Source organism: Balaenoptera acutorostrata, chromosome 7 (genome assembly GCF_949987535.1).
Source record: "Balaenoptera acutorostrata chromosome 7, mBalAcu1.1, whole genome shotgun sequence".
Taxonomy (NCBI): Eukaryota; Metazoa; Chordata; class Mammalia; order Artiodactyla; family Balaenopteridae; genus Balaenoptera; species Balaenoptera acutorostrata.
Genome location: NC_080070.1, coordinates 24,572,436 through 24,586,468, shown reverse-complemented (window position 1 = coordinate 24,586,468; position 14,033 = coordinate 24,572,436). Strand labels below are relative to the sequence as shown.

The following is a 14,033-nucleotide window of genomic DNA, read 5'->3' as shown; positions in this document are numbered from 1 at the left end:
TAATCCTAAGAATTAACTAGAACCCAAAATGCTGTCTTGAATCATGAGGTCCATCAGTTCTTGACATCATCTAGACCTGCATCTAGAACTCCCTTGTAAAATCTTTTTAGGCACGTGTTAGGTTTCTGTGAAAACTTTTGTTTAAATGTTAAACTTCATACCAACACTGTCAGTTTTTGTCTTAATAAAACTATAGATTTATAAGAAAAAATTTACAAATAAATCATAGCCTGCACCATGCAAGATCACGTGAGAACACACCCAGAACAAACATGACATCCAGCTTGCACACACAGACCTAGTACCCAGGTCCTCCCAGAGACAGGAGATCTTTCCTCAGGTCAGCTTATCAGACAGAGCCAAGGCTGAGGAATCCCACTGGCCAGGAGATCTGGGTGCTCCTGGATCCTGGAACACAGACAGTGTTTGCCATCCCATTGGGCCCAGGAACTGACCTGTATGCAGGACTGCAGCACCCTGAAGAACATTTGTACAGAACAAAAGTACCCAATGCATTTTTTAAATAATTACTTTTAAATGGCATAACCTGAACACAGGGTAGGTAGAAAATTCAAAAAGTACAAAAGGTACATTGAAAAGTGTTTCCCTTTCTCCTCAAACCCTATCTACTTTCAGCACATTTTGGTTGGATGGATGACTGGTTGATAGTGATAGGGGGAAAGGGAGAACGTTTAACATCAGATTTATGAAACCCTAGCTTTTAAGCATTTATTATATGCTTAAAAGAAAATGTCACAGTTATTTTTAAACACACAACTCAGCAGAGGAAGTATTGAAATAAAAAACAGATTTTTAAGGCCATGGGTTAATTCCATCCAGAATAAAGAGAGACAAATAGACAAAGGAAATGGGATGGATCATTTGAATACAGTTGGTTTGGAATTCCACATTCCTCTCTCTTTTTTCTCCTCATCTCTTGCCCCTTCATCACCTTAGAGATCAAAATTTCATACCCAAAGTCTAAATTGCAAGCTTCAGGGCCCTAGCTATATGGAGGCTTTCCCAGTCCCGGCTGCAGTGTGCACTGGGGAAAGAATCCTGAGAAGACTGCTCCAACATCCCTTTGCGTGCGACACACCCTACAATGCTCAGTTGGAAATACTTTGGACCCAAACCTTCCATAAAGAACAAAAGGAAACTGTGTCCCTGTGCCCATCAGAGGGCAGCAGCCACCCACAATACGGAGGAGTTCTGTGCCCCTAAGGGAGTATAACGATGCAGCTGACCCTTTGTACTCTTCCCAACTTTCAGACCTGGCTCCCCATCTCAGTCTCCCAGCCTCAGCCCCAGCCCCATCCCCTCCTATCCATTTGTAACAGGGAAGCCATGTGGTTCTTCAATCAGGAATATTTGCTCATCCATCTAACCAGGACCCATGCAGCGTTCTTTATTAAATAGCAGGAGTCGTGGTACCCTGCACCACATCAGCAATGTGGCTTCCAGGGGAAATAAACTGCTGGCCTCTTCTCATCCATCACTTGCAGGAGCCTGGAAAGGAAGTAAGAGAGGCCTGGGCTGTGCTCAGCCATCCTCTTCCAAGCCCCATCCCTCTGGCTCCATTCCCGCTTGCAAGCCAAACCTTCTTATAATACCTCATACTTCTTGTTCTTAGCACTTCTCGCAAAGGTAATTAATTACGTGTGTAATTGTAATTATTTATATGATTAACTCTTTAATGTCTGCCTTCCCCAAAAGACCTTCAACTTCATAAGTTCAGGGCTGTTGTCCACCTAGCTCACCTGTCTACCCCCATCACCTAGCATATTGTAAGCATCCAATAAAATGTTCTAAAGAGATTGAACGAATGAAGGTGTTTGTTTCTCAGTCTCCTACAGTACTAAGAATTGGAACTGAGCGCGTATATATTACACCCTGGTCTACCCGGGCTCTTCTGGGAAACTGCTTTGGGTAAGGAAGGGCTGAGGCATGAGACAAAAGGGAAGGGTTGTCTCACCAAAGTCTCAGCCTCTTGATCAAGTCAAAGGGCTTAGGCGATTCTTGCTGAGGCAAATCAAAGAAGTGCGGGAGCTGGTGAGTAACAAGCTGTATTCCCCTGCCCCCTCCCCATCTCACCAGCCCCATTCAGAGCTTCCAAACAGAAAAGGAGTGTGTGTGTGTGTGTGTGTGTGTGTGTGTGTGTGCGCGCGCGCGCTGCCTGCTTCTGTGAGAGAGAGAGAGGCGGACAGACAAACATACAGAGAGACTGACTGGGGGTATGTGGGGCTTGGACTGCTTTGCTGAGAGGTGTGTGCCTGAACCCAAGGACCCTTGATGGGGAGAGTGAGAGAGTGAGAGGACCTGGCAAGGATCAGGACGAGGAAGAGGTGGCAGAGAGGAGTCGAGTGTGAGCAGAGGCAGATGGAAGGGTAAGTGGGGAAGAAAGGAAACAATTTCTCGGAGCAGCTCTGGTGCTGGGGCCGCTACAGCCACTACAACACCAGTGAGAAATGCCTGTAATTAGGAGGATGGCAGTTCTCTGGGCCTCAGCCCAGAGTGACGATGCAGCAAGAATTTCTGAGCCAAGCTGAGCCAGGTGATGGAGAAGACACAGTCAGAACCACTCCAGTCCCACTCTTCAGCTGTGCCTGCCCCACCCTCCTCTCATTTTCTTCCCTACGATGACCCTCACTTGCCCCAAGCATCATTGGCTTCCCTCCTCCTTCTGAGATTCCAGGCTCTGAACGCTCCTTTCAGCCAAGACAGAGCTTCATGGGTGAGGAGAGCAGTGTTTTAATTCTTCCACTAGTGCATTGGACCTGGTCTGGTGAGGGCCCCCTCCCCTCCTGGCCTCCCTGCTTCCCTCTTGGCTCCCTTGCTTCCCTTCTCAAATCCCCACACGCTGATGGGCAGAGTTGGAAGAAAAACCATTCGTATTCCTGTTTTTCCACTTCAAACCTAGTATGTGTGCCCCTGTAGACTACCCTGTGATGTGCAGGACATCTGCCAAAACACTGCCAGAACTTAGTTTTCAAATCTCTGACTCTGTTTTAGTGCCACTCTGAACTTACTGCATTTTAGCCAAATGACAAATGCACACTACAGAGCTCAGAGCCAAATGCTCTGGACAAGGGAGGGATTACGGAGTGCCTGGTGGCCGGATGTATTCATGGGTCTCTGCACTGTGAGTTCTGCTTTGGTGGGTAGGATGGGGCTGGGGTTTGGCGAAGACAGGCTTTCTCCAGGGAGGATCTGCACCTGTGGGAGATGAATGCTCTCCAGGGGAAGGGGCTTGTTAGTCCAAACTTGAAGAGGTCCTGTTGGTAGGTGGAGCAAGTAATTTCCTCTGTGAATTCCTCTGGGTACGTGGCAGGGAGATTGCTGCGAAACCCAGCTCAAAGTGATCAAGCCCTTGAGATGTGTATCAACATTTCCATGAAGGACTTTGACACTAACTAGTCCCTAACCACTTGTCCATCAGGACCTGAAGCCAGTTTCTTAGGAATGCAGACATTTCCACCAACGACTGTAGAGTTTCCACCTCTTTTCTCAGGGCAGTGATCCAACTCTGAAAAGCCACTTCCCAGGGAGTCAGAAGGGTCTTCAAGGGGCCACTCCCAGGACCCTCACTCAGCCCAGATGGGCCATGGCCTCGTCTATGGGGAAAGGTCATGTGGAGGACAAGACCCCTTGCAGTCAGGAGTGAAGGTCACTGGGGTCTGAGATGGACCCACCCCACCCAAACACTACTTCTCTTCCAGTTCTGGCAGAACCATTGCTGCTATTGCCTCATCTCAGCTTTTCCAAGAAGGTCAGACCTTTCTCCTCTGAAAATATTTTATTGATAAATTAACTCTGAAAGCGCTCACCTCCCACCCAACTGCTGTAGAGTCTCCTAGATGGGCCATGGACCCTTCTATGGGGAAGGATCATGCGGAGGACACGGAGTCTCAGTCACGCAGGGATGGGATTCCTGGGCGTGGCAGAGGTGGGTGTGGGGACTGAGGCCAGTCCTGAGGTCTGCTGAGGACAGCCCCTCTCACTCAGCACCACAGTGGGAAGTGGTGGTCTGGAGTGGAGCACCTTGGAGCTTTATTGCTGGTGAATGCCAAGGAAAGTGGGAGCCCTGCCAGCCTAGAATTGCAGCTGAGGGCATCAGTGCCCAGGGCTCCAGAGAAGGTGGCACTAGTTCCCAATCAACAGAGCCTGGCTGCTGACCCACCCATCCAGGGGTCCCTGGATGGGAAAGGAAGCGGGGAGAGGTATCTGAGCCAGGCGGGATTGGGGAAGGGTTACAGTGTGCAGGTCTCGGGCAGAACAGGCGCCAGAAGGGGGCGTATTGTCGGGGCGACGAGGGGCCCACATCTTCACAGGTCTATGGTGTCGCTGCCCACGCTCAGCTCGTCAATCTGTCGGCAGGCGTCCAGGAATTGCTCCTGCAGCAAGGCCTCTTCGGCCTGCAGCTCAGGAGTAGGCTCTGGGGAGTCGCGGGAGGGTGGGGACAGGGCCTGGTAGGATCCTGAGGCCGGGAGGCTAGGGCTGCTTCCTGAGGGCCGCGGGGGACTGAGGACGCAGACCAGCGGACAGCGAGGGGGCCTGTCCGGGCTGGAGCACAGCAGCATGGACGAGCTGTCCCGCGACAGTCCGCACAGCGAGCCGGATGAGGCGCTGCTGCCCGCGGGCCAGGCCCCGGGAGAGGGGAGCTCGGGGGGCGCGGGGGAACCAGGGGCCTCCCCAGACCTCCCAGTGGGCCCGGCCCCGGTCTGCGCCCCCAGCGAGGCGGTGCGGTAGAGGCCGAGCCCCGGCAGGGCTTCCCCGAAGGCCGGGCCCTGGAAGAGGCCGGGCTTCAGCAGGGCTTCGCTGCAGAGGGCCTCCTCGATGCTGCGCCGCAGGTTGATGGGGGAGGGCGGGCGGAAGTCCACGGTGTAATCGCTGCAGGGGGAGGAGGCCGGGGAAGGGGCCGGGTTGGCGGCCGCGCCGTCGAAGCCCCGGCAGCCTCCTCCCTGGAGTAGGAGGTCGGGACCCGACCCTGCCAGGGCGCACAGCTGCAGCAGCTCCGCGTCGCCACGCGCGATGGCGCTCCCCAGGGGCTTCTTGTCCGGGGGCCCGGCGACCCAGCCTCCGGGCAGCAGAGGGGCGGCGTGGCCGGGGGACAAGCGGAAGAGCTTGGCCCAGCAGCGCGGCGGCACGCGGGGGCTGCAGAGCGCCGGGTAGAGGCCCAGCAGCGCCAACGGGAGCGCGACGCCCACCTCGCCCAGGCGCAGGCCGAGCTGGAAGGCCCACCAGGGCCAGGGCCCCTCCAGGCCAGGTTGGCCGCCGTAGCCCAGGGCGTGCAGCACCTCGTAGCCCTGCAGGGCTCCGCTCAGCAGCCCGAAGGTGCCCGCCACCGGGGCCGTGCGCGCCGCGCGCCGCCAGGACTCGAGCGGGCCGAAGGGACTGCGCGCCTGCGGGAAAGGAGTGGCGCCCTTGAAGCCGGACGCTCCCAGGGGTGCTCCGGCCCGCCGCCGCCGACCCCCCCAGCAGGACAGCGCCAGCAGGAGCCCGGAAAGGAGGGCGGCGAGGAAGGCGTGCAGCCCGCGGGAGGCGAGCCGCAGGGCCCGCAGCGGGCGATGGGCGGCGCTCCCGAGGGCGGCGGCGGCCGCCAGCCCCAGCCCCAGGAGCAGCAGCGCGGCCAGGGCGGCTGGACAGCGCGGCGGGCGCGGCCGGGCCAGAAGCAGGCAGGCCAGGCCCAGGCCGGCGGCCAGGCAGGGCAGCGGGAGGTCCTGCAGCAGCAGCCAGGCCAGCGCCGGCAACCGGTCGCGGTGCCCGTAGGCGTCGTAGAAGAGCGGGAAGGCCCGGGTGGTCCCGGCGGAGAGCAGGAGCAGGTCCAGCAGCGCCAGGCAGGGGGCACCGGGCGGGCAGCGCCAGGGCAAGAGGGCCAGAGCCAGCAGCGCCAGCAGGGCCACCAGGCCGAAGAGCGCGCCTACCCCGTACACATGGGCCTCCCAGGCCAAACCCCAGCGAGCCTTGGCCTCTGTCCAGTCGGCCTCCAGGGTCAGGAAGAAGAGGGACAGTGGGGCCGCAGGAGGCTGCGCTTCGCGTTCAGGCAGTTCTCTGATACTGCAGGACCCTGGCCCACATTCTGGCTGCACCGAAAGGTTCCCAAGGCTGGCGGGAGAGGGGTCATCCAGGCCAGAGGTGGAGGTGGTGGAGTCTGTGGGCAAAGAACGTTTGTCTGAGGCATTGCGTGCAGCCCTCCCCTTGCCCACCCTACAGCCAGTAGCCTGTATGCCAATCGGAGAGTCCTCATAGCTTCCAGGAAGGACTTGCCTTAAATTTGAGACTCACTGACCCCGCAGCCCCTCACCTTCCCTTCCCACATCAAACTCCTCCGGCTGCAGTTTCAGCTCTCAGGCCCTCCCCCCACCCCATCCACCCCCAGCTCCCTGCTTTGATCATTACCCTGTGATTCCACTGAAAAGGGTTTTTCTTAAGAAGTCACAGAATTTTACAAGTGGAAGGAGCTGTAGAAGCCCCCTCTAGTTCAATCCTCCCGCCAGGAAGGAGGCTTCGTGAGAACAAGGATTGCTTTGCTCACATCTGAATCCCCATGCCTAAAACAGTGCCTGGCACAGAGTGGGCACTGAGCAGATATTCGTTGAAGAAATGAATCCTCTTATTTGCCAGATGAAGATACTGAGGCTCTGCCGAGAAGCCAAGTGTCTTGTCCAAGGTTACAAATTGGCAGAGCTGCAACTAGAATCCAGATCTGAGCACCAGTTTGAGCCCCTCTCCTTGATTTCAGAGGCGCTTCATAATACTAGTTTGCTTATCTCTTGTTCTGCACCCCTGACTCCCAACTCCCACCTTGGTGCTAGAAGAAGCTTGCCCTGCCTTTTTTCAGCTGCTCCCCCCTTCTCCCTGTCTCATCAGGAAAAGCCACCCCGCCCCGCCCCCCCCACACACACAGCAGGGGGAGTGATATGACCCTCCCATCCCCAGCACCCTGAGAAAACACAACCTTCCCTATTCACTGGCCTTCCTGCCTGCTACACCTCCAACCTCGGCCTACCCATGGCTATGGTCCCCATCCTAACTCAACTACAAAGTCATCGGTCTGAGACTCTTAATACAGTGCCCCTTTGGTTCTCACCCCCTTTTATAGAAGGTGACATTGAGATGGACTCCCCTGGGTCTCAAGACTACCCTTGAACTCTGAGGAAGGAACATTTGGGGGGATCACAGCTTAGCGAGTGAGCCCCTCAGGTGCTCTGGGGTTTGCTAACTTAGGCTCCCAGCCCCATCCTGTGCTCTAACATCTTCCCCACATCCCTTGAGGAAAGGGAAGTCAAGTAAGAGAGTGTGAGGACTAAGATCCCTAATTCTACTCTCCTGGAGCTAGAGAGGGGTGAAAAAGAGTTAGACCCAAGGATTTTCCATGGCCAGGCAGCAAGGGAAGATGCTTCACGCTGAACCTCCCTCCCGCATCTAGCAGGCTTAGCAGAACCGCAGCTGCAGGCAAGGATGGAGGGAGAAAGATGGTGGTGAAGGATGGGAGGAGCCAGCTGGCGATGGGGAAATGCATGGGAGACAGATGTAGAATGAGGCGGGGAGGATCTCCTGACAAGCAGACTCCTGCCCCAACTGCCTGGACATACCCAGCCATGCCTCAGCAGGACAAAACAGGAAGACTGCAGGCGCACCCCCATCCCTACCCCAGGCAGTGCCAGCTTGTGCTGGGGACATGGAAAACAGAGCAATCCTAAGAACAAGGAAAAGGAGTGAGCGGGCCAGAAAGCAGCCCTGGAGAGAGGGGAGGGGAAGGTAGAATTGGGCAACTGGGAGGGCAGAGAGGGAGCTGCCAAAAAATTACATATATACAGCTGGCTGCCTACTGCAAATGGCAGCATGTTCCCTGGTTCCTGTCCCATCATATGCCTCAAGTCTAAAATGGGGAAGAGCACCTACTGCACAGGGCTGTTATGAGGATACATGGCCAGCGTGTGCAAAGCTCTTTGGAGAGACTGGTGCATCATAAGCATTTGATATACAACTGTTGTTGGTCTGATCATTATGGGCTAATGTTTATCACCCGTCAGTCATCGGTGTGTGTCTGTGTGAGTGTGACCATTTCTGGCCTCAAACTAATTCTCGATTTAACTAACAAAAGGCTGTTTTCCCTTAGAAAGTCAACTATTAGTCAAATGAGTGAACATCAACGCACTGTCTCACTCTGTGAACCCTGTTTAAAGAACACCATTTGGATGGACTGACCATCCCCAAACACCTACTGAAGACACAGCCGTGAGTTAAATGAGGAATCATTCAGCTGGGAACTGAGGGCTTGCTGATTCGGTGGGGGGCAGGGTCAGTCTAACACCAGTGGGATCAAATACACAAACATTTTCCCTCACCCCTCATTTATTGGTCCCCTGAGATACCCTTGCACAACCCACTTCTGCAAAGTGGATGAGTCTCCTTGGTCTTTCCGGTCTTGGTGGGCTCTGCAGAGAGGCAGGGAGACCCCAGCCAGGAGCCCACAGCCTGCGCCGACCTGTCGCCCCTCATGCCTCCTCCTCGCTCACTGTACAGACGAGTGCAGCTCTCAGAGAGCTGCTCCGCCTCACCCTCTTCCAGCGCCACTTCTCACTCGATGGCCACAGAAGACCCCATCTTTCACCTCTGGCCCAAAGCATTATGGCAACTAGAGCAAACTGCAATATTCCTAAGAAGCCAGAAAAAGAATGAAAACCAGGAAATAGAGTACAGGCCCAGCTCAAGTGTCAGAGGAGAGAGCTCTGACCTAGGAGCACTGCTCCCAGGGGGCAGGGCAGGCCAGGTATGGGTGGGGACAGGCGAAGAAGGCCCAGCCTCTGCCTTTGACGGGTCCGCTTGACCTCATCGTCTGTCTCCCCATTTGAGGTTTCCACAGAAGGGGCCCTCGGTTTCCCCCAGAAGGTAGTGACTTCCTAGGATCCCTCTTCTGAGCAGGCCTCCCTTACAAGGTGGTCCCACTCTGGCCCTGTGGCTCCTCTTGACCTCAGGGGCAAGAGAGGAGATGGGATGTCAATGTGAGTAACTGGTGAAGCCAGAGCCGACTGGGGAGGAGTTGGGAAGAGGGCCCGGCTCAATTTATGGAAAAGTCCACTAGCTGCCCAGATCAAAGGGCTGGGGAATCACTCTCTACTCTGGATGCCGGAAGCTGCAGCCCGGATCAGTGGCCTGGTCCCATCCCTCCCCGCAACCCCACCTCCAGGATCACAGAGGATTGGTACTCCTTGTCAGGGTGACATTCGAAATATTTAACCACTGTTTCAGGTGAATCAGAACAGCTGCCAGCCAGGTGGTCAGGGAGGGGAGTGGTGCTCAGGAGGCTAAGGAGGGTGGATAGTTATCAACTGGTATGGAAGTCTTTTACTATGTTAACGACCTGCACAACTATTCAGCGCTTACTGGCTGAAGGCAAGCTCTGTCCGAGGTGAAGCAGACCTAATGCAAGAGAAGAGAAGCCCTAGGCCCAAAGGTTAACTGTACCGAGGTTAGAAAGTTCCTAGAGAAGACACAGAGAGACTCCCTTTATCCCCTAACTGCTTGCCACTACTCCCGAAGAAGGTGCTGGCAGGAACAAGGCTCTTTGGCCTTCTCTCCAGGAGGCCTGCAGCCCTCCGGGGTTTATCCAAGAGGGACAGCCAGGAAGAGGCTGGGTTCCTGCAGCCGTGGAGAGGAGGGGGAAGGAGGGCGGGGCCACCAGCCGGCTGGGCTGCCTCTGATATTGTCCAGACTCATTAAACCTGCCTGGCCAGCGCTGTCACTAAGGCTGGCAGACCGCCACCCAGCATCCTTCCCCTGAGGCCACAGAGCCTGCCCCCAACTCCACAGCAGATCCTGCCACTGCTGCACACTGGGCTGGATGGGGAGGAGACGGCAGGCTCCCCATCCACATGCCCAGGAGTGCCGAGTCTGCTTGAGAGGAAGCGACAGTCAAGTGTTAAGTCTGGAGCTGGAAGCAGCTCGGGGACCAGCGGTTTCCACTGCTGCACCAGTTCCTAGTGTGGGGTGGCTGAGAGGATGCCCAGCCACAGTTAACCCTTTGCATGTCTCCCTTGGCCTCACCTACCAGAACCTCTCCCCAAGCAGCGTGCCCTCTGCCTTTTGTGGTATGTGTTGTCCTATCACATTTAGGGGCCACGGTTGCCGTATCTGAGAGGTAGATCTGGAATGTACTTGGGACACACCGGGGAAAGAAGCAAAGTTAACAGACACTATTTAATGAGCTAATACTTTGTGCCCATTACATTATGTGGAAGCTTTACAATAACAAAACAGGCACTATTATTAAACCCCAGATATAGGAGAAAATTTAGGCTCAGAGAAGTTAAATAGCCTGTCCAAGGTCACCAGCCAGTTAGGAAGTGGATTGGGATTCAAGTCTCAAAGCCAAGTCTCAGGATTCCAGAGCCCCTGGTCTTTGCTCTGCACCACCAGCTTGTCTATGTGCGTGTTCTGAAAGGCTCCCTGAACAAGGATGGCATCTGTCTGCGCAAGGTCTTCTCTTCAACGTCTTCCCAATGAGGGGCCCAACTCTGCCCATATCTGACAGCACGTCATGTCAGATCAGACGGCAAAGGACAGAGCCCCAAGGTCGGAGTGGGAGGGTGGGGAGGCAGGGCAGGCAGACTGGAGTAGAGGGTGGGGTTAGTGCTGAGGCTGTGGAAATCATGAAGGAGTTCCTGTGTCCGTTTGCCCCTGATACATTTGTCTACATCCTGCTCTGTCTATGATTGCAAAAATCCCAGAGGACCATTACTTAACTCTGTGTGGGACCATCCTCAGCAACACTTGTTCTCAGACCATTAATATATATCTCCATAGTGGTGATGAAGAGAATGGTGATGACAGTGAAATAAAAGGATCCCAGAATGCCGATGAGTGGCTAGCATGTAGTAAGTGCTCAATAAATAATAGTCAAGTTTAAATGAATTGGATACTTACCTAGTGATGCTGTTGCAGTCAAGGCAGAGCTCAGGGAAGCAGCTGGGTCCAGTGGCCTTGGACTTGGGAGTTTTTTCTCCTGGGGGGATGGGGGCGGGGATAGAGTGGTGCCAAAGAACCCTGCAAAGGGAGCACATAGGGCTAGACTGCCATCCTACCAGCCGGCGTTGGCCTCTGGAGCTTTGGAGAAAATCCTGTCCTTTCTCAGAGCTTGACCTATGGGAGCCACTGTCCCAGGAATTGTAGCCACATGTATACCAGAAGCTAAGCTACAAGGACCAAACCAGACTTAGTATGGCAAAGAGGGCATTTCCCCACAGAGCAGTGGCTGGTATCCCAGGTCCTGGGAGAAGGAATGCGAGCTGCCCTTGAGTCAAGGGAAAAAGGAGGTGCTGGCATTTAGAGGTGTTCTATAAATGCTTGCTGCAGTGAAATAAACACTCACCTGGAGAATCCGAAATTCCAGAGGCAGAGCTTGGGGATGTAACTGGGCCTGGGGGGCTCGGGCCTGATAAGTTCCGGAGTGGGGACACAGTAGTGCCAAAGAACCCTGCAAAAGGAGCCCAGGCTGAAGCTTCCTCCTACCTGCCAGACTGCCCAGCAGAGGCTCTCCTTGGGTTGGGGTGGGTACTCACCAAAGGGTCCCAGGCGCCCAGCAATCTCTGCCAGGCTGGCCCGCAGGTTGGGCAGCAGGGGCAGTGTTCGATGTCCAAGCGTTGGGGCTACGCCTGCTCTCAGCGCCATGTCAAACTTCAGCTCCAGCTCGCTCTGGTGGAGCCTGGGAGCACTGGATGGAGGTGCTGTAGCCGTCAGAGCAGTAGCCCAGGTCACGGTGCCCATCCTGGGCTGGTAGGGAGCAGTGGGCCGGTCAGTGGGCCCAGCGAGGAGGGATGTGGACTCCAGAGGCCAGGAGGAGGCCCAGGGAGTAGAGCTGCCTTCAGCAGAGCCCCGCTCTGGGGGGGAGTTCCCGAGAGAGCCCACCAGTAGTTCCCAAAGGGGGTCAGTCCTCAGCCCACCGGCCACTTCTTCCTCCGGCTCCCGGCTCGGCCCAGGAGAAAGTGCCTGGGTCTCCGTGACAGAGCTCCCCCAAGCAGCAGCAGGTCCCCGAAGGTGGAATTTGAAGTTAAGTCCCAGGTTGAGAGACAGCACAGAGGCCTCACTCTGAGGTGGCGGGGCCAAAGTGGTGACATGGGCACCTGGGACAGAGGAGGCAGGCTGGGAGCCCACAGGGACGGCAAGCAGGACCCAGCAGAACAGCCCCAGCCCCAGACAGCCATACCCTGCCATGGCCCCTCCTGGCCTCAGGTGGCCTGGGTAGGCAGGGGACTCAGGTCTTCAGCACCTTTGAGCACGAAGGTCCTGGAGAGAGGAGAGGTGCTATGAGCTCTGGCTGCCTGGGATCTGATGCCCCAGAGAGGCTTCTGATCCCAGAGAAGCAGGTGGTGGGGATAGGACACAAAGGCTTCTGCCCAAGGAGAGTTGCCAGCTTCTTCCTGAACATTCAGGCCCCAGCACAAATCTCTTCCCTGCAGTTTCCCTTCTCTTCTAGCCAAGGTTTCTTCTCACTAAGCCCCTGCCTCCCCCACCTGCTCAGTCCGGGGACAGGGACTGGTCTGACTGCATCCAGCTGCCCTCATCCTTGACTGACAGCAGAGCGGGTGGACGTGGCTCCCAGACTCAGATCCCTTCCCTCCCTCTCTTCTCTCTTTCCTCCCTCAAATATCTGTTGAGGCCTACTGTGTGCTGAGCACCCTTCTGGTAATACAACTGTGAACAAGCTAGCCCTCACAGATGAGTCTCAACACATTCCCACCCCAGCTCCGGCCCCCCTCTAAGATGTTTGTCTTCTCACTCAGACCCTGGGAGCCCTGGTCCCTGGAGGGATGAAGCACAGGGTGAGTGATCTGGCAGAGATGGAGAAGGCAGCTCTGGCCAGGGAAGCAGGGTGCCCTGGTCTGGCAGAAGCTCTGTCCCTTCAGGCTCTTCCCCCTTTCCTGCGGCTTGGCCGGCTCCCCATCCCTTAACCCTAGAAGTATTGGGGGGAGGGTCAGCTTGGCTATCTCTGGCTTCCGGGGGGAAGATGGCCAGGCAGGCATAATGGACCAGGGGCTGCTGCAGTAGACTCCTAACTCCCTGGCCCCCACCCCAGGCACCTACCTCTGGTAGGGGAAGGGGAGGGTGAGCCAGGGATGGAGGTGCACCCAGCACCCTTACATCACACACACGGCCACACCTAGCACCCGTGACACACTCACCTACTCACCCTTCACACACCCCTGCACATAAGTGCACACACACACACACTTGGTCCTGCCGAGCCCCCTCCATCCTACGTGGGTTCAGACCCAAGCTCTGTGAGCTCCCAGCCTGCTCTGTGTCACAGGCACACACACACACCCCTACCTCACAGACACACACAGTATATACCGACACAGAGGCATACACACCCCTACACACACATTCGCACGCTCCTTACAGACACACAGCACACACCGTCATCCCCAGACATGCACATTCCCACACACCCACCCACCCACCCCTATAGGCAGGCGCGCGCGCGCGCACACACACACACACCTCCCTCTCCCGCTGCCCTGACGGCAGACCTGCTCCTCTCGCTCCCTCCCGCAGGCAGGTCTCCTCCGACAAGTCCCCCGAGAAGGGGCGGTCGCGGCGGCCCAGGCGCCCCGCTGGGCGACGCTCCGCCGACTCTGGTCGGTTCTCTCTGCGGCCGACGCCCCCCTGGCTCGTCCCGGCCACCGCGGCTTCGCCGACGCGCTTCCCCGGGTCTGGCGCGGCCCGTCCCCGGCCCGCAGCGCTGGCCCCAGGCAGGCGGCCCGGCCCGGCTCCGGCTCCGCGCTCCCTCCCGCTGCGCCGCCTCCTGGCTGCAAGCCGCGCGCCGGGCTCCGCGGCAGCCGCGCTCTGACCGCCCGCCCTCCCCGCATCCGGCGCTCCCACCCCGCGCGCCCGCCCTCTCCCTTCCTCCTCCCCCGGCCCGCGGCTCGCGGTCCGCCCCCAACCCGGCCGGCAGGCAGGCGGGCGCGCACCGCAGCGCTGAGCCGCCGCCGCCTCTGTGCCCGCGTCCCCACGCGCGCTCATTCACC

At 56.8% G+C, this 14,033-nt stretch overlaps 1 protein-coding gene across 2 annotated transcripts; it reads right to left on the bottom strand.

Annotated features, from left to right (window-relative positions):
- Window positions 1-3,841: 3,841 nt before the first annotated feature.
- PRRT4 (proline rich transmembrane protein 4) lies at window positions 3,842-13,717 on the bottom strand. Of its 2 annotated transcripts, none has more exons than XM_057550240.1 (5): window positions 13,536-13,717; window positions 11,565-12,288; window positions 11,375-11,479; window positions 10,930-11,049; window positions 3,842-6,151 (listed from the first exon to the last, which is right to left on the bottom strand). In XM_057550240.1, exons 2-5 carry the CDS (start codon window positions 12,214-12,216, stop codon window positions 4,326-4,328), a joined length of 2,703 nt encoding a protein of 900 aa, XP_057406223.1. In that variant the 5' UTR covers window positions 12,217-12,288; window positions 13,536-13,717; the 3' UTR covers window positions 3,842-4,325. The 2 variants fall into 2 exon arrangements, with proteins under 2 accessions (XP_057406223.1, XP_057406224.1); XM_057550241.1 differs by having other exon boundaries at window positions 13,507-13,558.
- Window positions 13,718-14,033: the final 316 nt, after the last annotated feature.

Excerpts from the sequence above, each read along its gene's own strand:
- PRRT4 (XM_057550240.1), bottom strand. The coding sequence starts at position 12,216 with ATGGCAGGGTATGGCTGTCTGGGGCTGGGGCTGTTCTGCTGGGTCCTG. Across the intron at positions 11,480-11,564 it reads TGGGCGCCTGGGACCCTTTG|GGTTCTTTGGCACTACTGTG; the intron begins GTGAGTACCCAC and ends CTCCTTTTGCAG. Across the intron at positions 11,050-11,374 it reads TGGAATTTCGGATTCTCCAG|GGTTCTTTGGCACCACTCTA; the intron begins GTGAGTGTTTAT and ends CTCCCTTTGCAG.